The sequence below is a fragment of the Brachyistius frenatus genome, unplaced genomic scaffold, assembly GCF_029030835.1.
Source record: "Brachyistius frenatus isolate BFR_SWC_R1_liver_20210118 unplaced genomic scaffold, ASM2903083v1 Contig_2, whole genome shotgun sequence".
Taxonomy (NCBI): domain Eukaryota; kingdom Metazoa; phylum Chordata; class Actinopteri; family Embiotocidae; genus Brachyistius; species Brachyistius frenatus.
In genome coordinates, this window is record NW_027210601.1 from 1,063,020 (window position 1) to 1,089,110 (window position 26,091).

A 26,091-nucleotide genomic window follows, 5' to 3' on the forward strand; every position below is an offset into this window, starting at 1 on the left:
CAAACCAAGTGTGGAGAGAGGCAAACTGGGAAAGTGAGACTAATCACTGAGCAGCAGAGCAGAGGCTTTCTGAGGATTAGTGACAGCTGTCACAGCCAAGCTTTTACAGAAAAAAAGAAGGAAATGGAGCAAAAGTGCATTACGAATCCAACTGCCATAACCTAATGGTTCAACGATAATTCAATAAATATAGTGCATCAAACAGGCTCCAATAGGCCTACAACTGCTTCGTATGGAACTTGAGTTAAAATATATATATATTTTTTTAATAAAACTGTTGTTTTCGGTGTCAAGAATGATATCCTCCAGAATCATAATATACATTTTCTTAAATATTCCTATTGCAAATTATTCTTTATTTAATGAGGAAATAGTAGAAGTGATATGAAATACTGTAATGATACTAGTATGACTAATAATTTAAAAAAGTTTAGGCCTAAGTAAAAGGTCTAATCAAAATAAATATTCACAAATAAGTCCGGGAGTGTAAAGTGACAACATAAAAAGAGTATGCACTCTTCATACGAGTCTAAAATTAAATTTTCCTTTTTTTCTACTTCGCCTGGGAAACCATAAAGAACCCTTCACATAGCAAATAAAGGGTGATGTATGTTCAGCCTTTGTGTTCTACGCCAGTTTAATCAAGCAGAAATTTTTGTTTTTACTGAAGTGATCATAAAGGCCAAACTGTACACAATGTTTGTTTTGGAAGTCGCCCGGAACAAGTATTTAAAAAAAAAAAAAAAGAAGTAGTACTGTACAAGAAATTCTGATAACTCCCATATTTCCCACGTAACCTGAACGCAGCATTAAGCGCCTCCCAAACCAGAAGTGAACCCGGCTGGCATCATGTATTTATCCCTGATTTTGGTCTGTCAGGCACTGCATCCGTCCTGATCCTTGGCACGTTGGCTGCTGTTGTGAAACAATCCAATAGCAGTGAAACAAATGAGTCTCCTGATAGACCAAACTCAGGGCAATAAATAATATAAAAGTCACCTTATATTGATTTAAACGCTTGGATGATCAACGCTGTCGCCGGTGTGTTGCTGAACAAATATTAGTGTCTCCATTCAGGAAAGGTACGCTTCTGGTTAGAATAAAAAGACAAAATGAGGCATTCAGATGTCCTGCTGAAAGCACTGTGGTTGGTTGTATGGCAGGCTGCTGTTGGGTAAGCGAGGACCTGACACATGAAAAAGTTCCGCATCCCCGGCTAATAATTGAATTACCTCCGGTCATAATATTTGAACATTACATCTCTTATCGTGTTATTGTTGACAGCATTAAAACGGTACAATCGAGTTCTTTACAGTAGACAATGCTCCAAAATGTTATGCAAGTCGTTTGGCAGGGTTCGTCACGTCACGGTTCTCACGTGACAACGAGAAATGCGTTTATTTCAAGAAGCTGGGACAGTTAACACTAAAGATGAAGCCAGAGGCCCATCAGGGGTGTTTACACATTCAGAGGACACCGATAACGGGACCTGCGTGTAGTTGCATGACCTTCAACCGTGTCTGCTCTGGCTGCAGCTGATCCTTCTGTAGTAATAATCTACCAGTGGACTCTGAGCAGTTGGGCTCGAGGTTTCGTAACCCTGCAGGCACGTTAATTGCTCTCTAAAGGCTTGTTTTATTCTTCCCATCATAACTTTCACCGTGCAGCTGTTCTACATGTGTTTATGTGCGAGAACGTGTGACTGTGTGCATCATGTGTTCTCACCCCCTCCTCCGTCTCGGATATGAATGCTTTCTCTTCGCTCCTCTTTGTTATTTTCTAATAGTCGGGGTCAGGCAAACATGAGCACCACGCTGGCACCGCAGGCCGACCGGGTCATGGCACTCGGAGAATGGGAGGATCGCTGGCAAGAGGACAGAATTGGCTTCCATCAGCCTCAAGTGCACAAGTAAAGACCGCATTTTGTTATCCACGCTGGCAGCGGAATGAGGGGGGTGGGGGTGAACAAAAGTCTTCGGAAAACACAAGGACTTTACAAGATTACATCAACTGTAAACGCACAAATTCTCCCAACGATGACAGAAAAGATAAATACAGGAGGCGAATGAGGCCCATCAACGAGGCTTATTCAGTCCAGACATCTTCATATCATTTAGAGAATGCGGTTCTGAAGTTAAGAGTGAGATGTTAAAGTGGAGTAAACCCAGCTATTTCAAATACATACACAGGGATGTGTGTTTTGCTGTTAATAGTGATGTTCTTTCTTGGTTGTTGTTGTTGTTGTTGTTTTTTTACAGGATGCTGGAGGCCAATATTGACAAAGTTGTCAGTGGACGGACTGGAGTTCACTTCTTCTTCCCTCTCTGTGGGAAAGCTGTAGATATGAAGTGGTATGAAAAGTCTCTACATCCAATATAATGGATCACAATTAATAGTTTACACTTACAGCTGCGATATCTGCCATAATATGTCAGTTCTTTTACGGTCACCCTGCAATATCAATATTTCCTCTGTGATCTCAGTTTTAACTTCTTCTTCTTCTTCTTTTCCTCTCCGTGTGATTCTCAGGTTAGCAGACATGGGCCACTCGGTGGTCGGGGTGGAGATTTCTGAGAAGGGTATAAAAAAGTTTTTTGAGGAGAATAACCTGACGTACAGCGAGGAGCCCGTTCCTGCCATACCTGGAGCAAAGGTTTACAAGGTAGGTGAAGCGCGTGTGTGTGTGTGTGCGTGTGTGTGTGTGTAAACATGCGTTTCATATTCTTACTCGTCACATCTGGTGTCGCATCCATATAACAGCGCGAAAAAAAAATGCAGGTCAAGTCGAGGTCTGCAATATAACTATAATAGCCATCTAATATATTCGCATACTGTAACGTTAGCTGGTATAGTTGGTGGTGTAATTGCCTTCACATGCACAGAGGAATCGTGGGAAATGATGCAGCATGTAATCCGGTGTTACTGTTTGTGATTTTACGGGGATATCCTGTTTGCTCCGGCTGCTGCCGCTGCCCTTAAACGGGTGCACGCTTGTCGACCCCAGTGCCGTTCCACTCGTAACACAAGATCGACCAAGTTATACTGTGGTAACTTTGCCATCCACGCTGCCGAGGTATTCAACGTGCTTAGTTAAGTTCAGAACTAATAACCACGACCAGGTCACAGGATCGCGTGGCTTCGAGGGTTCATCATACCAGGTTCTCAGGTCTGTCTTTTAAAAAAGACATCTTCATCTCAATCAAATTTCACGACTATTCAGAAGTAAAGCTCACTAACTCGCCAACAATCGATATCAGCGTCTCTATTTGCACAATTTACTAAATCCGAGCCGTGTGAAGTGTCTGCTGCTGTGCCACAGCTTCACCTTGAAAACATTCAAGTGCCAAAATATGGCGACACTTCTGTTGTGAAACAGTCGCGGGTCTGTTATCATTACGTGGGGAAAACCGAGGATACAGTGGGTTTTCTGTGACGGGGAACCAATTTGAAATAATTGCGCTTCCACATTAAGAGCTGTTGTCTGGCAAATGGAATGAAACAACAAACAAACAAACAAACAACGCTGATATCACAGTTGAATGGTTTGTCGGTCTCGGGTAATAAGCTCTGCTAACGCAGGAACTAGATGGAGCCCACCTCAAAGAGCACTAGCTCTTCACCCGTCAGGGTCGAATGACCGCTACGTACCAGTGAAGGTGTTCTGGTGAAAAGAAACATATCTTTATCGAAATAGCATGTTCTGTATACGAGAACGTCATAACGTGTTCTTTTGGCGGGCGCGGACAAAGTTGTTCATCCGCACTGTCTTCGTTCCACAGAGCTCAGAGAAAAATATCTCCCTGTATCAATGCGACCTGTTCAACTTCACCAGGTGAGCATAATCCACTCGTAGGTTTTCATCCGTTTTATAGGTTAAATTACTTGAAGGCGATCTACCGTTTCTTAATTCCACAGTTCCACGGAGGGTCAGTTTGGAGCGATTTGGGACAGAGGATCTCTGGTGGCCATCAACCCAGAAGACAGAGAAAAGTAAGATGAGACCAAAACCTTTTTTTTTTTTTTTTACAGACTCGGCAAACTAAATGTAAATAATTCTAAGAAAACAAATATTAGCTAATTCATTATACATTAAAAAAAAAGAAAAAAAGTTGGATAACATTGTTGTCCTATTCATCTATGTTGCAGGTATGCTGCTCTCATAGTTTCTCTGATGGCCAAAGACTGCAAATACCTTTTGGACACTTTTCTCTACAATCCTGAATTACATGAAGGTAGCAATTCTGTAAAATAGCAGGCACTGTGTGAGAGATTCAAACACATCTCTGGTCTCAAGACAAAAGCTGCTTATTTTCATTTTAATATATTTTATTGGAGTCTATTTGTCAAAAACAAAGATATTTATGACTGTATTTGTCTCTCAGGTCCTCCCTTTTTTGTGCCAGCTGAGCAAGTGCACAGCCTGTTTGGTGAGTTATTATAAAAAGAACAACTATGGCTGATTATTTCTGTACTTAAATCATAAAACAAAGGACTAGAAATGAACCAAAACACGGTATGAAGAGCACTATAAAGTGTTACTAAAAAGTGTTACTTGGATGCCAGTTGGATATACGTTGTGCTGAGATTAATTTGCGGTTTTTAAAATGGTGCATTTCTTCTTCTTCTTCTTCTTCTTTACTCAGGGAACAGCTGCGATATCGAGCTGCTGCAGTCAGCGGATGTCCTGACAGACAGGCAGCGAGACTGGGGGCTGGACTACTTCACTGAAAATGTGCACCTCATCACCCTAAAGAGCAGTTAAAGAACGAGCTCGTGAGTTTAGAGAGCTTAGGAAAGCAGATCCTAGATAAATGCAAATTCTGGCGAAAAGAAAGTTATGCTTCAACATATTTTTGATACACTCAAACTTTCAGAAAGCCTCAAAATTGTACAATAGACCAAATGAAAGAATAGAAATAAAAAAAAAATAAAACATGCAGACAAGATGTCTGTGGTGTTTTTGAAACAAGATGTCTGTGGTGTTTTTGAAACTGGTGGGGTAGCTGTTGTCCAGCCAAATCTATTTTTAGGTCTTTTTATGTATACACACACACATATTAATCAAAAATATTTGTAAGAAATACCTGAAAAAAACAAACCGATTTACACTAAAGACATAGACCTAACAAGATTAATGCTTCAGAAATCAAAGTTTAGAAATGTGGTAATGCCACAATACTCATAAGTTGGTTTTTTTCACGTTACAGTTGTGAGAAATCTGTAGGTTTCATGGTTTTTAAATAGATATTAAAAGTGAAATCAAAGTAAAAAAGTACTCAATTTTAGGTACAAACGAGACAATCTAAAGATTCATGATTGTTCATTGTTGCTGAATTACAAATACACGCGTATATATATTCATTTTAAACCCGTTTTACCTTTGCTTCTGACCTTACCGAAACCGAACAGGCAATAGAAAGTACGAAAGCGATAGCCCTTCCTTTGCGACAAACCAGCCTTTTGGGAGCATTTGATGAAGGTGGAGTTTCTTATGTTCGGGGTCAGTTTCACCCCGGGAGAGGTCCAAATCCCCCGTTTGACCTCCCAAGAACAAAAATGAAGCATTTCACTATAAATCCCAATAAGAGTCATCCGGGATCTGGGAGAGGAGTAGTGCAGCGTTAACTGCCAACATCAATCACATAAACAGCATATGGAAATCCATTGTATTCAACCACACGGCTGGTTATCTCTGGGATCACGGAACAGAAGTAACGCCAACTAGTGCTCATCATTAAAAAGTACGAAGCTGAGTTAAAAAATAAATAAATAAAAAATGTCTGGAGGACGGGACGGGTCCTCTACCGGGGGAGGAGGGGGGCAGCTGCGGGGCCATTGGCTGTTCCCTGGATACGATGTCTTAACATTAAACAAACGGCGAAGAGGAAGGAGCACGGGCCTAGTTCAACAACAACAAAAAATTAATGCTCAACGTTCACATTTCAACTTTAAAACCGCGGTTTGGCATTAAATGAGTACCTTTCAGGTGAGTCTTCCGCCTCCGGGCCGCTGGGTGTGGGACGACGAATCCCGAACTGTGGACTTTGTCAGGTGAGGGCAGCTGGCGCAAATTAGCTGCTTTAACGCGCTGCACCTGCGAGCAATCACGAGACCCTGTTTTAAAAAAAAAAAAAAAAAAAAAAATGAAAGTAAACACCTTTCTTCACCTTCTAGTTCTTCTGCAGCAGAGGAAGGTGTTTTCAAGAAAAAGAGCCCAACCAGTGGACATTTCAACGAGCTTCAGCAGCGAGCTGCGTGGTAGGCCTGCGTCAGAAATTAAGCTTTTCGAAAATAAATGTCTGTTCGCTGTTATTCGGCTGTGTCGATGGTAACTTTATTATTATTATTATTATTATTATTATTAACACGTTTTATACTAACCTTCACATGTTGACCGCGTCGGTCTCCTCAGGTTGGCTGAGGTTTACACATTGAACCATAGAGGGCACCAAAGTATCAGGAAGCGTCTGAACCCCGCTCATCTGGATGCGTACAGGTCCTCCCTGATGAGGAGGCGAGGCCGCCACGTCACTATCGATGACGTAAAACGCAAGTGTCAATATGATGTTGGACAAATGACGACAATACTGTTTTGAAGTCAAATAGGATTTTAGATTTGTGCGAGTGTACAGAAATAAAGAGTACACCTGACTAGATTTGTTATTATTTACCACATTACTTGTAAAACAAAACAAAACAAAAAAAAAAGATAGAGGTGTTGTAGCAACCAAATAATGACCACAGGATATATTTTGAGATTTATTCTCGGCGCTTGTCCCCGCTGTGCGATGTGTGAGCCATCTCCTAGTGATTGCTTTTCAAATGTCTTCCCCATCCTTCATATCAAAGAAAACAAAACATACCTCTTCGACAAAGGGTGATACCGTTCTGCCACCAGAAAATCACATATTTCTCTACCTAATAACAGCGAGATTACCTTTGGCCCTGTTCTGAGCGACAACGCTTTCTGTGTTGTAGAGGTGGCTGTCAGTTTGCTGCAGGAGAATCATTTGCTTCCCGTTCCATTCGGCTTTCTGGATGTTCTAAAGTAAGCCGATACGTGACATGAATTCATACATACGCACCTTTTCTTTTTTTTTTTGCCGGTATATCATATAATCAAAGACCTGTCACATTATTACTACTACTTCCCTGTGTGTGTTTCCAGGAATAAAGGGCTGGATGAAGTCCTGACTGCCCTTCTTCTTTACCTGTCTTGTTTCTTTGAGCACAAGTCTCTGGAGAATAAACGTGCATCTTTAATGGTGTAAGTATAAAGATAGAAGAACGTAGTCTATTATACTGTATATTTCCATCATGTATCTTGCAGGTTGGTGATTATTCCCTTTTAAAGTAATGCTTTGGTATGTTTTACAGTTACTATCTATGTTCTGTCTTCTCCGTCCCGTATTTGTACACCTTCACTCCCTTTCTTCCCAACATGCCAGTGTAAACACCGTCACAGAGCGCCAGATGATGCTCGAGACTTCGACCAAAAGGGACATTGCTCAAAGGAAGCTGGCGGTCCGTTACTTCAGCCTGATGATGGACCTGGAGAGAGAACAGAATCCGCCATATCACAGGTGAGTATTCCTTCAGATCTGTCATAGAGGTGGAAGGCGAAGACGGCACTCTTCATTCTGCAGTACTCGGATCGATACCAGGACGCACCGCCCATGTTACATTTTCAAAATCCCTCCTGCGTACTGTTGGATCGTTATAGTGAATGAGCGGTTGAGGCAGGAATGCCATCACCAACACTCAGATGTCATTCAGGTTTTTTTTTTGTGGATGTGTGTATTGTTTTTGGGACAGACTTGAAAACACTATCTCTCCAAGAGCTGGATTTTGCTTCGAAATACTATGAACCTTTTAAATGAAATGAAGCGCTAACAGCTCTCAAGATAAATTATTTTATTCACCCTGGAGATTTCAATGCTTTACGAGCTGGTTTTTGACTCTTGCAGTTGTGTTTTTTTCTTTTTTTCTTTTCCGTTTTGATTTTGGAACATATATTTGATCAGCTGTGTGCACGACGTCGCCTATAACACTTCTGTGCTTGTATCCCACGTCTACATGTTCAAACAGGAACATGTGCAGTGTGCTTAGAAGTTCAAACTCGTGTGATGAAGGTGCTCTTTGGTAGGGAACACCCACAAAAAAAAAAAAAAAGGCCCTGTTCTGGCAAAAAATAAAACGCCTTTATTCAGATGGCTAACAAGCTGCTTATAAATGTTCAAAGATAACTGGGTTACAACCCATGTGTAGCGGCTCAAACAGCCTTCTTCAGGGTGCCCTGAAAAAAAAAAAAAAAAACACTCTTTTTCACTTCACACTTCACTTCACAACCGTTGTTCTTTGTTGTCAGTTCTCTCCTTAAAAGGTTTAAATTTCAAAAATGTGATGTACTGTTGAAACACAGCATGCTGTTAGAAACACAGCCACTCGACTCGCAGCTCCTGAACCAAAATGTGAAGCCCGGTGCTAAAATGATCAGGTCATTCACAAACAGAAGTCACCCAATACCAGTGTATCACAACATGCTGCACAAAGATCTTGTGTGTATTTCCAGGGGCCAGATGTCGTCAAATAGAACAGAGTGGCTGCTGCATGCGGTAAGTGCAAACACAACCCTCTGCCACATATATTAATCACCTTAATTGCAAATGGACCTTTTTAAAATTAATATGTTTGTAATAGTGTGATGAATGTTAGGAAGTAATTACTGATCCTGATTTGTTCCAGCTACCAGTCACCTAATTTTTAAAACATAGTTTCCTTGTGAAAGCAGCGTGTTGAAACACTCGTAACTGCGTTGCCTCCTTGGCACACAAAAACGGAGCCTTCAGCCGGTCGGGGTGAAGGCCACGCCGCCATCTGTGAATGCAGACGGCACGGAGCAGAACAGAACGACATTGAGTGCTGGTTATGCCTGGTGACCTTAATGAATTAGTTAGGGGGTAGGGGATGTTGACTCAACGCAGGTGCTTTGCTTTGACAGGCTCCCTCCACTATTTAGCCAGGTGGGTGGACAGAGAGAGAAATATCACGCAAACAGCAGCGTCTTATTGCCTGCCATGTATGTGACCTTTCTGGAACAGAAATAGCTGTCGTGACCTTTTTCGAAAACACAGAAGAATCAGTGGCTGCCCGGATCTTTGCTCAGAAAGTAGAGATTGTAAATGTTCACTCGGGGAATGCAGGGACAAAATGGATGAATGTCCAAACAAATGACTTAAAAAAAAAAAAGAAAGAATTGATACAAAGATAAAAGAAAGTCTCTCTCACACTCGGTTTCCAGTGCTTGTACAGCTTCCTCTGCTACGTGGCCTGGGTGACATTTGGCAGGAAGGACCTGAGGGACATCCAAGAGGAGGTGGGGCGTCTTTTGTACTCTGACACCTTCAACACGGCCGTGAGGAACAGGACTGACGGGGACTCGGGAACGACCTCCGCTACAGTTAACGGTTCAGTGAAGACGGGAGCAGCTGACCGCAAGGAGACGAGCCGTACTAGTGCATTCAAGCAAAGGTACATTTAAAATGGGGTCAAGGTTGTGTTGAGGTGTTGTGAATGCATGTGCACGTACATACTTTTTGAAAGAAGTAAACGCACTTTTTGCGTATTCGCACAGTGTTGCACCAAAAAAATATAGTTCAACAGACACTATTTTTTTTATAGCAGTTGCGCTCCTGGTTATGGTCCTTTCTCTGTAAAATTACCAACCAAGTACAAACTGGTTAGTTAAGACTAGAAATGTGGACAAAATTATGTTTTGGCAAAGTGGAAAGAAAATTAGATTTGTTATTCTGAATTTAAACGTGACAAAGCTTTGAGCTTGGGGAGCCCAAATGTGTTTCCTGCCCATAATACACTTTAAGTGGACACATCTTGCATAAGTAATGCATTTTAAAGAGGACCTTTCAGTTTCTTGCTCAGTGTTACTCCTTTGGGATTTGTTATTTGGAAATGAATCTCAAAACTAAACTAACATTGCTTTTCAGTTGAACCATTTGTATGTTTAACCAGCCTCACTCTGGTTCAACACATTACACAGCAAATAACGTAATGGCTCAGGCAGTAAAATTTGTTGTGTTTGATGGATGTCGTGTCAGACCTCAGACTGAAATATGATTGATGTCGACAGATTCGTGGCTGCGTCTGATAGGAGGAACTGTCTGACGGCCTGTTTCATGTTGCTCAGTTCTGCCTGACACGAGATTGGCAGTTGTGTAAGCTGTCGGAGGCCCAGCGTGCTTTACTGCTGTCAGGTTGAGACCAAACAATCAAAAGCTGGGCTTGAAGCTCGCTCTCCTCCTGAGGGCAGATGTACATGAAATAATTTGGCCTAGCTTCAGCACGCACAAGAAGACTCCGCTAAAAACAGAATACTTTTTTTTTTCCTTTTTTTTGTTCTGGAGCAGCACCTGGTTCTGGAACGTCTGACTACCACAGCAGATTTCCTGATTAATTAGTTCTGGATATTTGTTTTAAGTTTCCACCAAAAGTACCATTGGTATATATGACAAAATGGAATACGTGAGGAATGCTCCTTTTCAAACGGTTTACACAGCTGTTGTCTGCGAGTGGATGAAGTATTATATACGGACACTTATTCCTTATTATAATATTTAGTATAATTATTGGCGTGAAATATGTATACAGTGCCAAAGTTAGATTTTCTAGCGTGAAATGCGTGCACACTGCTGGGAAAACTCGCTGCCCTCTGTTTCCTCGAATACATCTTTTTTCGGATTTTCAATGTTCCCTTGAATGTTTATATACAATATGTTCATTACATTCTTTTGGCCCCGTTCCTCGATGTGACTTTTTTTTAATTTTTTTTAAGCAGGACGTCTCAGAGGCGCGCATCCCTGAGCAGTGTAGTTAATCAGCGATCCCCTCTGATGGTGTCTCTGCTGCCCTCGCCCAAAGAACAGTCACCTCATCTGTTCCTCGGCAGCTGGGCCAGGAGTCGGACCCCGCTGCAGGCCGAGCGCTGTGACACCGAGGCCCTGGCGGAGCAGCTCGACCAGCAGCTGGCCAGTGTCAGGTGATGTGAAGCGTTGTACGCCATGTAACACTCGGGAGGATGTGATTTAGTGCCATCAAAGGGGCGATGCCGTTGCCGTACGCCAAATAGTGGTTACGCTGTGTGTGTGTGTGTACGTGTGACAAATATCTTACGGTAAACATGTTATCCAATCACTCAAAGCATCCTGTTGATTTGATTATGGCATTTCAGTTCGGGTTTGGTCCACTAACTCCTCAGCAAAATGTCTGAGTTTTTAATCTGACTAAATGCTAAACTTTCCTGCGAGCTGGAGCTTTACTTCTGAGAACAGATGCCGATGGTTTCATCACGTTCCTGAGGAGATGAGGGTCAGAAGAATCTGCCACCCGCCCTCGATGTGTGACAGAAAAATCTAAATCGTACCATAAAGCTGTATTTACATCTGCTCTGATCGTTATTGTAAAGGAAAGTTAGCTGTAACAAGCTTTTTATAATTAATATCTACTTTATGTGATTTTTTTTTATCACACTTTCCCCAGTGGTTACATAAACATAACCTGTGTAGTTTTGGTTGTTTAGTTATAAAATGAATTGGTTATTTTTAATAAAATGTTGTCGTTTTTACACAGATCTGCAGAAGCACTTATTAATATAACTGATTGACATTTAAAAAAATGTTGCTGGATAAAAATTTTTTTTTAAAAACAAAAAAACATTCATTGCCATCTACTTCTTCAGTTAATCTAAAAATGTGAAATGACTTGTAGATTTCAAGATAAGTAGTGTTCAGTTTCTTTGTTTTTTTTGGTTTAAGTTATGAAACATCTGTCCTCCAAAATAGCATTTATGAACTTAAATGTTTTTTTGTTTTTTTTTCCTCTCTCTTACCTTTTACATACTTAGCTTCGGGATTCTCGGCAAGCCTTTGGGTCAGTTCAGCCACGGTACCCTGATACCCCGGGGAGAAGAGAAAAGCGACGGGGACGAGGACGAGGATGAACCAGGCGGTGACGTCCACGACGACATCGCAGGTCGCCCTGGAGTTTGTGCTCAGGGTAGCAAGTCGAGTTTCGCGACACTCGAGGCGACGGGCTTTGGCGGATGCGGGAGCACCACCCTCACAAACACCAAAAACTCTGCAGCCTCCATCGACCTCGCAGACTGAATGAGGTGAATGAGGTATGTGTGAAAGCGACAGAGTGTCTCTGGAGTGCATCCTCCGTGGCGTTAACAGGGGAGTTGCATGTGCTTCGACTCGCAGTCCGGAGCAGTCGGTTCAGGATTCAGGCAGCAGCTGAGTTTTCGCTCTGCTCTGCTCAGGTGTGGATCATTTTTGGAAAGCACCTTGCTGGACTGTGATCACACTCGCTATTTGCTGGGAATTGGCCCCGAATATAAATCTGTTTAGTACCTGCCAGCTGGTGGTGCTCTTGAATAAAATATAATGAAATCCATAATTCAACTTTGAAGGTCTCCACTTTCTATATTCTGGATGATGTTCAATTCGTATATGAAGATGAGGCGTGCATAATTCACATTGGAGAATATGTATTTTGGAAATAAATGTATGACTTCCTCACTGAGTTTGTCATCCTGATCTTGTTTTTTTTCTGGAAGGTCTTTCCTTTTAGATGTTCGTGTAATTCTGTGTCCTTGTGCTGCCTCACACCGGGCTGACAATGACGTGAACCGGTGCCCCACCCCCCACCCTCACCCCCCACACACACAATTGCACACACACTCTCACAAACCACTCTCTAGCCAGGCTTGGTAGCAGAAGGGGCTTTGCCTTCGCCCTAATTGGCTGTGTAATCTGGGACACCAGGAGTGGAGTTAAGCCCTCTGAGGAGAGGAAGGAGGAGGCCTGGGAAGCTCAGCCATTCGGATGGGGGATGGGTCACGAGATATATTTTAAATTAGTTTCAAATTTTTGAAGTACACTTGGTTTAAATATACGCTGTTCCACCCCCCCCCCCCCACCCCCCAAAACGATTAAGTCAAGCATCTCTCCGTTTTGCCCGAGTACGGCTGGCACAATTACATTTTTCTTGCTTGTTTTTTAAAAAAAAAAAATTATTCAGGTCGTAGAGCACGAACAATCGAATAAGGAAAATTGTACTCGTCAAATGAGCCCTGTCACTTTTCCCCCTCCTCTTCCCCGACCGTCTCGTCTTTTGTCCCCCGACGGTTAGTTTCACTTTCCCTCTCCTCCCTCGTTCCCTTCGACTTCCTCCTCCACTGCTCAGAGGCTAATACCGGACAAGCTGTCAGATACTTGACACAGTGAAACCTGCCTTGGCAGTTAGCAGGTCCTTCTGCCCGGCCTGGATGGTTAATCAAAGAGGTACACTGGCTGCGGAGCACAGGCTGCCATCTGTAATTGATATGTTACACTGAAAGGCTGGCCGCCAAAAATGTTTTGTGACACACGCTCATTCTCCTTCTTGTTGAGGCGAGAAGATCAATATCCATCTCCAAATGGTAACATTTCTCTCGGCCAACTCTCGGCAATAAATCCAATAAGACTTCAGAAAATGTCAAACGATTTCTTTAACCTCACTATAAAGTGACTTTGATGCTACTGTGTATTGAAAATGGACTTCACCATGGCTAGACCTGAAGTCGAACTGTCTAAAAGAACCCATTGGCCTAAAGACTTGAATTCCAAAAAGAAAATTCTCCACCATTTTTCGTCATCCTCGGATTGAATTGAAGTCTCGTAAACTCTCAACCGATCGCTCTTTCATCCGAGTTTGTCCCTGAAATCAAAATGGCGGGTTTCAAAACATAATAGTAAGCCGAGAGTAAAAAAAAAAAAAAAAAGGAACCAAATTAGTCATTGCCGTTATCCACTGATTGCACTCCCTCCGTGCTCTGAAAATTACAACGCAAACCAAGGATGCGTCAATCCGAGGTTCCATGAGGTGGAATTAGTTTTGATTTTAAATGACGGGGTAACACGAGAGAGGAATCTCCATATACTACCTGCGCAGCGATGAATCGTCGCAAAAAAAAAAAAAAAAGATCGTGGTTCATAGAATCATGTAAGTGAATGAGAGATCCAGCAGAAGCACAGATGAGTAAAGCTTTCTCATTTGAATGGCCGTGACACACGTCCGTCCATCCGTCATTGGTCAATTGGTTGAACCACGTCAAGCCTTACCACATGGCATATCATGTGGTCAAACTCAGTATTGGGTGCATTAAATCAGCATTTAATCCCATTTAAGCTCAATTTTACAGATGCACGTGATTTCGAAGGGATAACGCCAACACTGTACAATTAGCTCGGCACTCGTGCGTGTTATTACACGCGTACGTGGTCGTTTCGCGATCGAGCCTTCTCGTATCTGTAGAACTTTTTTTGTTGTTGTTTTTTTTTGCATTACATGAGGCCGTCGCGGTTCCAGTGGAATTCAGTTCAACGGTACTTGTGATCAGGGGAGTTTTGGGTTTAACTGCACACAAAGGGCTGACTGTGATTGGGTGGGATTAGTGGTTTTCAAAAGATTTTCCACTGTTCTGAATGGATTCTAGGGATCTGGAAATGTGACTGTGAGGCGCAAGATTGCGCTGGCAAGTCAGTGAAAACTTATCACGCCTTTTTAAAAAAAAAAAAAAAATCTATTTGGCGAATACACAATTTACACTTCAGACCAGGTAACTTAAGCGAATGTTTGATTCTGTCTCATCGAGAGCTTTCTCAACAAAAGAAAAGTCATTTTCTTGGAACTTTCCTTCACACGGCAGAAAGCTGTGTGCCGCTTATGTCAAGTTAAACATAGGGTGTTGAATAGCTTCTCTTTGATTTAATGCTTTTGATTATACCTTGCTTTGGACAAAAGCATCTGACAAATGAGACCGTGTAATTTCATTTTCATTTGTCTAATGGTCTTTTGATAAAGGGCTGTCATCACAGAATCGTTCAGGAGGGTTTTTATGAACACGTTGTTAACGCCGTTTACGATGGTGAAATTCACCGATGTTTCGGCTACAGCGTGTAAAGTAGTCGTTGGTGTTCATTTTTGGGTCCTGTGGAGCAACAAAAACCTCAGGAAGGTTTGTTTGCGCGCCCTCAGAGGCTTTTACTACGAGATTAGGTTTTGCACACGTGGACTATTGACTAATCAATTGCTTTGGAGCCGCAACAACTAGTGGCAATGAGACAGCTGGCCAACGGTTACCAAATAGTTTCGCAGAACCAAGTACCTCGTGGTACTTCAACATATTTATCGCAGAAATCTGCTGACGTCCTCGAACAGAGATTAAAGGCGGACTGAAGGTGAAAGGAAACGTGAAACTGCACGTACGGCGAACAAAATAATAAAAAAAAAACATGTTTTAAGCTCAATAAATCAACCCCGCGAGCACACACCTGAATGCATCACCACAGAGCTGCAATAAAGCACAAAACACACATTTTGAAATAGATGGGCTATTTCCTCGATGAGGGAAAGTTGTCCATTTCTACCAGCAGGGGGAGACTCCGCCCATAAATGGTTGAACTCAGGTGGGACTGGGGGGGGGGGCGTCCTGCGACGCGGAACTGATATAACTCTTTGTTTATTTCCATCTCTTTATTGTGCGGTGTGTTTCAAAACAGGACGCTGGGTGCTTTGTTCGCACACAAGATGGTGCACTGGTCTCATCACGGGCTGCAGCGACACGTCTGCAATTACCAAAACACAAGGCCTGATTGTATACGGGCGCAATTACCGGATGAAACCCGTGGACTCCTCCGACTTCAATTAATGATTTACCGCGTTGACACGAGGGGATAAATGGCTCATTTAGCGGTGACGGTTTTTAAGCTCGTGCGGTCCCGACCTCCCCCCTCTGGAAATAAAAGTACAATAATCCGTAAGTCATTTCTATAAAGACGCGCAGCGCGCCAAACGGACAAGCGCGGTCGTTTTGTTGTGATTGTTGTTATTATCGGTTTCCTTTTTTTTTTTTTAATTTTTTTTAATTTTTTTTTTAGGCCACTTCGTCGCAAAGTTCTCTCTCTCTCTCTCTCTCTCTCTCTCTCTCTCTCTCTCTCTCTGTCTCGTCTCGCGGTGACACGGTCGAAGAGAGCGCACGCACGCACGCACGCACGCACGCACGCACTTCACCGAAAGCGTCAGCCGTGCTCGCGCTTTAGTTTTGTCCTCCTTATTTCGAGTGAGCAGGGAGGGGAGGAGGGAGAGAGGGGGAGGGAGGAGAGGGAGGGGGGAGGGGGAGGAGAGGGAGCGGAGAGAGCGAGCGAGCGAGCGAGCTCGGTGTCTCGTGCAAGATTTCAGAAGCCCGACACACCGCGCGCGGAGGACCTCGCAAATTAAACCGTGCTCCTTTTGTATAGATTTTTTTTTTTTTTAGTCCGATTTACACACAGGGTGAAAAGAAGAAAAAGAAAAAAGAGAAGTGCCCAGAGAGGGAGGAGGAGGAATTATCAAAAACGCAACACGTATCCGGTGGGATCCCACTCCTGAGAGAGAGACGCGGCAGGAGTTGGGTGCGAGGAAAGCGAGAGGGGGGAAAGAAGAAGAAGAAAAGAAGAAGAAGAAGAAGAAGAAGAAGGGAAAGATTTGACATTTCGCCTGAAACACCGTGGTTTTTTTTTTTTTTTTTTTAAATTGATAAAGAGGAATAATGAGGAACGTTTGGATAATTTGGACCCTCGGGCTGACCGTCTTCCTCTGCGTTGAAAGGGTAAGGTTGGTTTTTTTGGTGGTTTTTTTGTTTTTTTGGAAAGCAAACTTAGACTGGTCGTAGCTGTGTGTGTGTGTGTGTGTGTGGGGGGGGGGGGGCAGTTTTTGGGGTCCACGTAGAGACCGACCCCCGCTGCCTCGGGTGCTGTTTTGTCGGGAGAAAACCCGTCCGAGCGTTTGCGGATTTTCGACTGCATATTTACCGCTTATTTACCGTGCAAAAGACCCCCCCCCCCCACCTCCACCCTCCCCCCCCCCCCCCCCCCGCTTTACTTTGATGGAACAAACGGTGAAATAGTCCGATGTGTGGGTTGTCGTCCCCCCCCCCCCCACACACACACTGAGTTCAGAGTTCCGCTATAATAATTCTCTTGTTTAATCGCGTTACATATTGAAATAAACGAGGGGGGGGGAGGGGGGTGCGCTTTTTGGGAACATTTTGCCCTGCTCGGCTTCGGTTCTCTTATTTATTTATTTTTTTTGGTCACACAGAGCAACACTTTAAATGAAGTTACAAGAAAAGAAAAGACAAAAAAAAAAAAAAAAAAAAAAAGTCACTTTGTTGCTTTATTATCCAAAATAAACACCTCTCGACCGCTCGGACACGTGTGAACATGAAGGAGACGATCAACCCGGGTGGGGTGTGTGTGTGTGTGTGGGGGGGGGGGGGGGCTGACCGGTGAGCCGCTCTGCACGAGCTGGATCACGCTTGATTTATTAAGATGTTGATTCCTGGGACGACTGTGCGGCTCCCCGCTCCCAGAAACAGACGCGTCCGTTTGAAGCGAAACGTCGTTATGATCGGAGCCACCCAGGAGGACAGATTGATTTGATTGATTTGATTTGATTTGATTTTGTGCGTCTTCTTTTCTCTGATGTCGGTTGAGAGATTTGCGATATTCAAAAACGTAAAAGCTCCCACTGAGCAATATCGTAACTCCGGTCTCCTTTTGTGTTGTCGTCAACAGCAGCCTAATGTTCCATCATGTGCTTGTGTTTCGTCCCCCGCTGTTTCCTTCACCCAGCTCCGGGTTTAAAGACCGTCTCCTGACTGTGTGCGTGTGCGCGCGTGTGCGTGTGAGTGTGTGCGTGTGCGTGCGTGCGTGCGCATCAACTCTGCAAAATTGTGCCGGCTCGTTGGAATGACGGATTTTGGCACTTTCGTGTGCAGCTCCTGTCATGATTGTCCCGTCCCGTCCCCCCCCCCTCCCCTCCCGTTGTTTCTCTGTGGGTAAGGACTTGCCGCTTGGCGCAGCGCCTCCTCTTCTGTCAGAACCACTTGTCCAATTAGCTGATTCAGTCACTGTTGTTTTAACGACTCATTGTTTTTGCTCGAGTTCACAGTAGTTTTTTTAAATTTAAAAAAATTTTTTTTTATTTTGCATATCTGTACAAAAACACTCGAGTTCTTCGCTGGACCTTTTATTTGAACCGCGTCGACGCGAAGCCCGGTTCGAAGAGGCTTCAGCGTTGTAAGTAGAAGAACACGAGACACAAAAAAAAGACACGGAGAGTTGGAACCGACACTTTCCTGAAACGGTACCCGCTCCAGTCAAAAGTTCCCCCCCGAAGGCAGCGTTCATTACGAAAGCACGGTCGATCGCGAGAAAGTTCCTCAAGCATCGTATCTTCAAAGAATCTCGAGGTATTTCAACAACAACAACAACAAAAAATAGGTAATTTATTATCATATAATGACAAAATGTTCTATAAATCCACTAAATTAATTGACGTGAACAAATCCTGCACGCGCGGACGCACATAATTTAAGCTGATCAATATCTGCCTCCCTCTTTTTTTTTTTTTTTTTTTTTTTTTTGTGTCCCCTGAAGGCCTCATTGGAACTTTTACACGTGACATCGATTCCCACTATCGCCCCCCCTCCCCTCCCCTCCCCCTCCGCCCCCGCTGTTGACAAGTGGTTGACAACCTGCTTCGGGCACATCTGTCTGTATTTTTAATTACCCCGTCCAGGACCCCACCCACAGCGTAAACACTTAGCGGCCCACTTGCAGATGAAACTTCACGGCTCCCGGCCTCAGAAAACAAAAGTCTCCATCCCTGAGGAAAGAGACCTTTTTGTCACCGAAACCGTCGTGAATTTTGTCAAGGTACGATTTGTCAATTTTGTCAATTTGTCAATTTTGTCAAGGTACAATTTGTCAATTTTGTTAAGTTACGATTTGTCAATTTGTCAATTTTGTCAAGGTACGATTTGTCAATTTTGTTAAGGTACGATTTGTCAATTTTGTCAATTTGTCAATTTTGTCAAGGTACGCTCGGTTGCGGAGCGGTGACGTCACGGTAACGCGACATGCGAGGTCAATCCCCCCCCCGCACGTGTTGAAAGAACAACGGTTTTACATGTCTCCTGCGAGATGAGGTCGACGTAGTGAATGTGGAGCTTGGACTGTCTGTCTGTCTGTCTGATTGATTGATTGATTGATTGATTGATTGATTGATTGATCGATTGATTCAAAAACCTTAAGGGTGACATGTTAAAGTACATCTTCTGCTCTTGTCTGCCGCTCTGCTCCGTTTCTTTTCGTTGTCTTTCTTGTTAAAGTACATCTTCTGCTCTTGTCTGCCGCTCCGCTCCTTTCTTTCTCGTTGTCTTTCTTTCTTTCTTTCCTCCGCTTACGAACTTTTTTGCAAAAGAGAAGGACGAGTTTGTCTGAGCGGAGCCGGGCTCTACGTCCTCGGCGCACACCACTCGCCAGATGTTGTGGTCTGTAATTTGTGTCGTGTTTTGGTGGGAAGCGTGGGTGTTGTTCACCTCCGTTTACGTCTGCGATTTACGAGGGGGGGGGGGGGAGGGAAGGGGGGCGGGGAAGGGGGGGGGGGGGGGGGTCCGAGTGCCGTCTCGCACTCTGGTGCGGGACACTTCAGAGGGAAGGCTGGATATGGTGTGAGCACCGGGCCTCCAAGGACGGTGGAGGAAGAGCTGAAGTGTGGTGGGGGGGAGGGGGGCGGGGTGGGGTGGGGGGGAGTCTGGAGGAGAAAAAGACTGGAGACTACATGGGACGTCTCTTTTCAAGTTCCAGGGGATTTTGAAACGGGAGACGGGAAGATCACGTCTCCATTCACAGATCTGTTATTTTGCGATCGTTATTTTCCTCCTGGGCATTTCTCACAGACATGACGGACCCCGTCGAGGAGGACGACGCAGCACGAGAGCCGTCGTCTTCTCGTGCGACGGGGACGGGCGAGGTCGGACCTCCGCTCGGGGTGAAACGGGACGCGGTAGTCACGATTCGGGCGCGAGCCTCAAGTTTCGGAGTCACGGTTCGGTTTGTTTGCGGCAGAGAAGAGAAAAAAAAAAAAAAAAAGTGCCCAATTAGTCAAATAACAAACCACTCAAACGCTACGTTCTGTTCATTAAAAAAAAAAAAAATGACCGAGCGCTTTTACTCTCAAGTAGTAAATATATTCAATAAACAAACATCCATTAAGATAAGCGCAACGCTCAAAGTGAACGCGCGAAACCGCACAAAGTGACACCGCCCTTCTCTCTTTTTGTCAATACTGAGGACAAAACCATGCATAGGAAGGCACAAAGGCCCCACCACAACAACAACAACAACAACAACAACAACCCAGACACCAAAACCTAGCCCCGTCCTCAACTCGCCCCTCCACGGCCCCAAATTCTCCCACGCCGCTGCTTTGAAAGGAGGAGGTTGGTCTCCCGGCTCCCTGCGGGACATTTCCCACTCGCCCCTCGTGCGACCGATCGACCCGGTCGGACGCCGGGGCCCGCTCCCGACTGAGCTCGGGGCAGTGCCTCGAGCGCCAAAAGGGCACGGCCTCTCGAACGCGAGACTTTCAAGTGGAAGCTTTCGCCGAGTTTTAAGGGAGGGCGGAGGGCGCGCGCTTCCGTGTCGCGAGGGAACGCGTCGTCCGGGGTCCCGCGACTCGGGCGCCGATTTTGCGGCGACGAAACAGAAGATCGCGGACGCGCCCGCCGACCTTCCCGTCGACTCGGGACACAAAAACGCACACAAACACACACACACAAACACACACACACAAACACACAAACACACACACGAACGCGCTCGCGCACTTCATCCTGCCCCCCCCCCCACCCCCCCGGCCCGAGGACAAATAAGCCACTCTGTTATTTCCTTTTGAGCGCGCCGATATTAAGGTCACATTAATGTTATTTCCACCGCTCTTAATGTTTATTTGATCGGCCTGAATCCCGCTCCGAGCTTTCCGGGCTTTCGCGGTCCGAATGAGGTGTGGACACCGGACATTTCTTCTTTTTTTGTTTTTCTCTCTCTCTCTCTCTCTATTCAGCGGCGATCCAAAAAAAAGACGTCCGCTTCCTTTTAAGCACTTCGTTTAAAACCTACTCCGTACTGAATAAGTAAAAAAAAAAAAAAAAAATGCCTCGTCTGCGGCGCGCGGGCAAAAATGCTGACCCTCTCGCGGTGTTGCGCGGGAGCGGGGACGGCGAGGAATAAGACGCCGGGACAAGAGTGGCTGAATTAAAGAAGGTAATGAAAACTCGGGGAATAAAAGGGTCGCGATGGAGGACGGGAATGAAAGGACGCCGTGCCGCAGAAGAAGCGGGAGGCCAGACGCTGCGCTGTGTTCTCCTGCTCTATATTTAATGATGCTCTTGTATTTTATTTTTTTGCATTAACCTAGAAATTCCTCAAACCGGAGACATAACCGACTCGCGTGCGACCGTTTGCGTAGAGCCCGACTGGGGGAAAAAAACAAAAACAAACCAAAAAAAAAAAAGCCAGTCTTTTGTTGTTTTTTTTGTTTTAGTTTTTTTGTTTCAACTTTCCTCATTAATTCACCGTTCGCCCGCATGGGAACGCAGGGTTTTCTTGAGGAGCGACCTGCCTCCTCGCCAGTGTGCGGCCCTTCGGGGGGTGAGGGGGGTGGGGGGGGAGTGCATTCACTCAGTCCCTGTTTGCCGAGCATTATGCAATCGCTAATGGACTCTACATGAGGCAGGGGGCTGCTGGACCACAGAACCACCCCCTCAACCCCGAATCCATCTGTGTCCACGCATGAACTGTTGTTTTGTCACCACGCAGGCACACACAAGGAGATAAACACACATCCACACACATGGCCTCCCCCCTTCTTGTTTCTTTGTGTCCATGATGCTAGCATCTCTGCCAGCGTCGGTCAAGATGCTGTCTGTCATTACCACGGAGGACGGGCGTACTTGCTCTCAGGCAGCCCGGGAGAAATGACGGAAAAGAATAATCCTTTTTTTTTTATTTTTATTTTTTCACACAAGACCAACTCCATTTTTTTTTTTTTTTTTTTTTTTTTTTTTCCCCCCTGAAGGTGTGAGTGCTCGTGTTGCATTTTTTAACATCTGCAGGACGTATGTGTGTTTGAAAAAAAGCTGCCCCCCTCCCTACCTCCCCCACACACACTCTCCAACCCCCACCCCCCCCCCACCCTCTCTCTCTTGTTGACAAGTTGGAAGAGGCTTTTTACTTTGGCAGAGACTCGTGCATACAAGTAAAGACTCCCAAATAGTTAAACTGTCGACTGTGCATGTGTTTGTGTGTGCAGATTGTTGTTTTTTGTTGTTGTTTTTTTTTTTACATCCCTGTGTGTACGCGAGTTCATAGCCACATGTTTAACACGCACACGGCCGTCCCAGCCACGGAAGCAGAAGGAAAACACATTCGGGCGACGCGGCCGCAGCAAAATCGGTGACGGCAGCACCGGTTTACGTTGGGACGCAGCGGTCCCGCGCCAGCAGGCCATCAGAGGCCAAACAAAACCTTTTACATGTGTACAGTATATGTGGCAATCCTTTTTTTTCCTTCTTCTTTTTTTTTTTTTTTTTTTTTTTTTTATAAAACTATTTAGACACTGCACCCCTTCTTCCTCCGTTCCCACCCTCTTTCCTCCGGTTTGTCTTCTTTTTAATTAGCTTAGCGAATGGAAACTTCCTTGGCAGGACTGCAGCGGGGGCGATTGTGGCGGTGACGGAGAGAAATGGGGAAAACCCTGTGTCGTGTCGGGACGTCTGTTTTCTTCTTTCTTTGCGCTGCCTGCCGCTTTCCAGTTCCAGTTTCAGTCAGGTCGGAGGAAGAAGAAAAAAAAAAAGAAAAAGAAAGAAAGAAAAAAGGAGCGGGAGATCAAGGTGAAGGAGTGGGGTGGGGAGTGTGTGGGGGGGAGTGGAGGGGGGTGGGAGGAGGAGGAGGAGGATGTGAACCCTGCCTCCCTTCTGGTGTGCAGGGTTGTTTTTTTTTTTTCCATTCCAGGCAGGACCTGTCTGGAGCTTTGCTTGCGCCGAGAGGTGTGAAACGTGTCTAACTCGGCGGCGGCAAACATGACACGGACGCAACCATCTGGTGCGCAGAGCGCCACTCGTTCGTTTGGTGGCTGCCGGACTGCAGGTTTAGGAATCCGCTCGCACCGCTTATGTTTCTAATTTCCATGAAAGACGTGCGTTTTACGTTTTCCTTTTCGCTATTAAGGAGATTCTTTTGAATTACAGGGCGCGCTGTTAACAATTAACGCTTTTGACAGTAGGCTGTTATTAAAAAAAAAAAAAAAAAAAAATGCGCAAAGGCCAAAATGATGACGCAAATACAGCGAGAAGGAAATTGAATATAATAATTGAATGCGGGGTTGTTGTTGTTTTTTTTATTACAAAATGGAAAATTACGATTTGTTTTCTGTCCATCGGTTTACGTAAAGTATCTCAAGATTATTTTGATCATTCGCTATCCTGCAGATTATATTTTTTTATCGTTTAGTTGATCAATCAGTTCATCGTTTGTTCTGTAAAATGTCGGAAAGAATGTCAAAAACAAAAAAAGATACGTTAGCTATTATTATCTCAGAAAGTCAGATCGCATGTTGAAATTGCTGTTTTTGTCTGACCTCCAGTCCAAAATCCCAAAATAGTCGGTTTGTTATCGCAGAAGAAAACGGCAAATAATTGCAATTGAGGAGCTGGAAACGGGCGATGTTTGGTAACGGCGCTATAATAAACGGCCTCCATCGTTTGAAGATTTTTTTTTTTTTTTTTTTTTTTTTTGCTTTCGGGAGACGTTGGGTAAACTAGATCGGAAGAGCAAACAAACACTTTAACCAGCATTGATCCACCCATGCCGGCGGGAAACACAGGTTTGTCCAAAGGTGTTGAAATCGACACACAGTAAATACTGTAATAATAGCTTTGTTGGATCAAAGAAAAATCCAGTGAAAGCGCAGTACTTTGTGGAACTTCAAACAGCTGCGATGCTCAGAGAAGTCAAAGCGTTGTAAAATGTTGAATTTCCTGTTACTGTAAATCAAGAATTCGGACATTAGACGGCTCGCCGTGTGACTCCAACCAAAATAAACAGTTTCCCTTTAAAGGTGTATTAAATGTCATTAGTTTAGATTGTGGTCAGTTCAGGTTTTGGTAGTCGGCTTGTTAAAGGATGAAGTGAAATCAAATGCTGCTTGTGAAACTGTCTCGGTCCACTTTGTTCTGCTGAATAGACAATGATGTGAGGCCCGAATGTGTTCCATCTGTATAGTATCCGAAAAATGGTGGATGTATGAAGCCGTGACGTCAGCGAGGGTTTTTTTTTTTCCATCTAATTCCCGAGATCGCTGTGGAAAACAGCACGGCACATTTAACACATCTGTGCTCACTCATATTTACGAGGGCGCTTTATCGTCTCTAAAAGGCACCAAATTGATATCTGCGCTGGCTTTTCTCCATCAGGAAAAAAAAAAACAACAACTTAAAGACGGCGCGTCTCGATGTCTGCCGTTTCCATTATTCTCCCCGATCTGGAGTCAAAAACGGCTCCGAATGTGCGAAAGCTTGTAAACGGCGCTTTCTACGCCGGGCGCATCATCCGCCATAAATTACTCCCCATGCGATCGCTTCATTCGGAGCCGCGTTCATGAGAAAACTCGGGCGATTCGGCGGGGGCATTTGGGGGGGGGGGGGGGGGGGGGGTTGTTGATGGGCCGGAGAAGGGGATTCATTAGTGAGCTCCCCAACATAGCACTTCGCACACTTTCTCCTCTAAATGCAGGCTGCTGTGTGAACCCCGATCAATTTACTGAAAATCAGTGACTTTAAAAGCTCCAATTAAGTGCTCATGAATATTCATGATTGAGATGTGTTTGCGATTTTAATTAATGACAACAACAAAAAAGGAAAATGATTTTTTTTTTCTTCCCGTCTCCATGTGGGTAGTCTGTGTAAACACTCAGTAAATACTTACAGCTTTCAATAATTTCCTCATGAGCACATAACATGTAATTTAATAATAAGCCTTTTTTTTTCCCTTTTCCATTGCTTATAAAAATGTGCATCCGTCTCCAGCATTCCTTATTCACGTCAAAAACAAACATTTCACTTTTTAGTTGCTGTGGTCACGCCGCTAGTGTTTTTTTTTTTCAACCCGGTTGAATTCCACTGGTTACTGTTGACTCTGCTGAGGTTTGCTTGATTTCCTTATTTTGATCTGCAGGAACTGTGATGTCACCACGCCAGGTCCGTATCCTGAGATGTTCCTTTGTAGTCTTGTGGCAGACATCCCGTGCTTGAAAGTCTAAACTCTGACCACATCGTCCAACCAGTCCAGACAGTGACTCACACTGTTCAGACCGAATGAGCTAACAGTGGTTTAAAAGGGGGAAAATATGTAAAGGGGCATTGCTGAGCACAAATTAAAAAAATATATATGTGGAGTGGAGTTTCATGTGCTGCCGAGGATCAGACTGACGGCCTTTTCACACCGAGTCTGAAACACCTTTATAGTCTTTCATCTTAAAAAAAAAAAAAAAAAAAAAAAAAGGCCTGAGGTAAAAATGCTTTGGCTGCATTTTAGGCTGATGTTGAAACGTAGCAGAGTGCCACATGTATCGACGAAGACGCCCCCAGCTTTTTGATCATCATCATGGCAACCCCGCCACCTGAAATATTTCGCCGTTTGTTTCAGAAAAGGTGCGCAGCGGCGAGGTGAGTCGTCTGTGCAAGTTACCGCTGATGACTTGATCTTCATTTTTTTTGTGTTTTTTTGTTGCACATTTCTTTAAACGAAGCGGTCGTAGAAGCGAGTGGGTTTGCGGTAACGGCCGAGGTGACCACGGGGGAACATTTACTGGACGGTGGTTCATTTTAAAATGTGATGGCAAAAAAACAACAACAACAACAACAACAAAAAAGCACAAGTAGAGAAGGGCAGTTACTCCGCGGTATCTAAAGCTCAGCGTTGGCTCTGTTAGCCACCGCAAGCTACGGGTCAAACCTGACCGGTGAGGCCGCAGCAGCAACAACCAGGACTGTGTTGAATGGTGCGTCTGATTGATTAAGAGTTGAATTATTCTTTTCTGAGAGGAAGACTCGGTTGTTCGTTCTTTCAAAAGTTTTCCTTTCAGGCTGAA

At 44.4% G+C, this 26,091-nt stretch overlaps 4 protein-coding genes across 5 annotated transcripts in view; all 4 read left to right on the forward strand.

Annotated features, from left to right (window-relative positions):
• The window catches only part of LOC138617335 (ephrin type-A receptor 7-like), a 360,848-nt gene extending 357,618 nt beyond the window's left edge, over window positions 1–3,230 (forward strand). The window contains exon 20 of the transcript XR_011310655.1: window positions 3,221–3,230. The gene's annotated coding sequence lies outside the window, so the exon portion shown is untranslated. The remainder of the gene's footprint in view (window positions 1–3,220) is intronic.
• Window positions 1,005–4,922, forward strand: LOC138617376 (probable thiopurine S-methyltransferase). 2 transcript variants are annotated; one of them, XM_069692358.1, is made up of 9 exons: window positions 1,005–1,082; window positions 1,787–1,909; window positions 2,259–2,351; window positions 2,530–2,662; window positions 3,780–3,832; window positions 3,916–3,990; window positions 4,147–4,232; window positions 4,383–4,427; window positions 4,644–4,922. In XM_069692358.1, the coding sequence occupies exons 2-9, from the start codon at window positions 1,803–1,805 to the stop codon at window positions 4,760–4,762; spliced, it is 711 nt and encodes a 236-aa protein (XP_069548459.1). In that variant the 5' UTR covers window positions 1,005–1,082; window positions 1,787–1,802; the 3' UTR covers window positions 4,763–4,922. The 2 variants fall into 2 exon arrangements, with proteins under 2 accessions (XP_069548459.1, XP_069548451.1); XM_069692350.1 differs by having other exon boundaries at window positions 1,030–1,174.
• A 1,979-nt stretch (window positions 4,923–6,901) lies between these two features.
• On the forward strand, window positions 6,902–12,471 carry LOC138621660 (protein phosphatase 1 regulatory subunit 36). Its single transcript, XM_069699875.1, has 7 exons — window positions 6,902–7,048; window positions 7,169–7,267; window positions 7,449–7,583; window positions 8,573–8,615; window positions 9,302–9,531; window positions 10,853–11,053; window positions 11,918–12,471. Exons 2-7 carry the CDS (start codon window positions 7,263–7,265, stop codon window positions 12,177–12,179), a joined length of 876 nt encoding a protein of 291 aa, XP_069555976.1. The 5' UTR covers window positions 6,902–7,048; window positions 7,169–7,262; the 3' UTR covers window positions 12,180–12,471.
• Window positions 12,472–16,245: 3,774 nt separating this feature from the next.
• Window positions 16,246–26,091, forward strand: part of sdc2 (syndecan 2) — a 39,637-nt gene continuing 29,791 nt past the window's right edge. The window contains exon 1 of the mRNA XM_069692392.1: window positions 16,246–16,705. Coding sequence (XP_069548493.1) covers window positions 16,646–16,705 — 60 coding nt within the window. The 5' untranslated portion in view covers window positions 16,246–16,645. The remainder of the gene's footprint in view (window positions 16,706–26,091) is intronic.

Bases quoted from the DNA above. Each gene is read 5' to 3' on its own strand.
- LOC138621660 (XM_069699875.1), top strand. The intron at 9,532-10,852 runs GTACATTTAAAA...TTTTTTAAGCAG, and splicing joins ACTAGTGCATTCAAGCAAAG to GACGTCTCAGAGGCGCGCAT. The intron at 11,054-11,917 runs GTGATGTGAAGC...TTACATACTTAG, and splicing joins CAGCAGCTGGCCAGTGTCAG to CTTCGGGATTCTCGGCAAGC.
- LOC138617376 (XM_069692350.1), top strand. From the start codon at position 1,113: ATGAGGCATTCAGATGTCCTGCTGAAAGCACTGTGGTTGGTTGTATGG. The intron at 3,991-4,146 runs GTAAGATGAGAC...TCTATGTTGCAG, and splicing joins AACCCAGAAGACAGAGAAAA to GTATGCTGCTCTCATAGTTT. The intron at 4,428-4,643 runs GTGAGTTATTAT...TTCTTTACTCAG, and splicing joins GCAAGTGCACAGCCTGTTTG to GGAACAGCTGCGATATCGAG.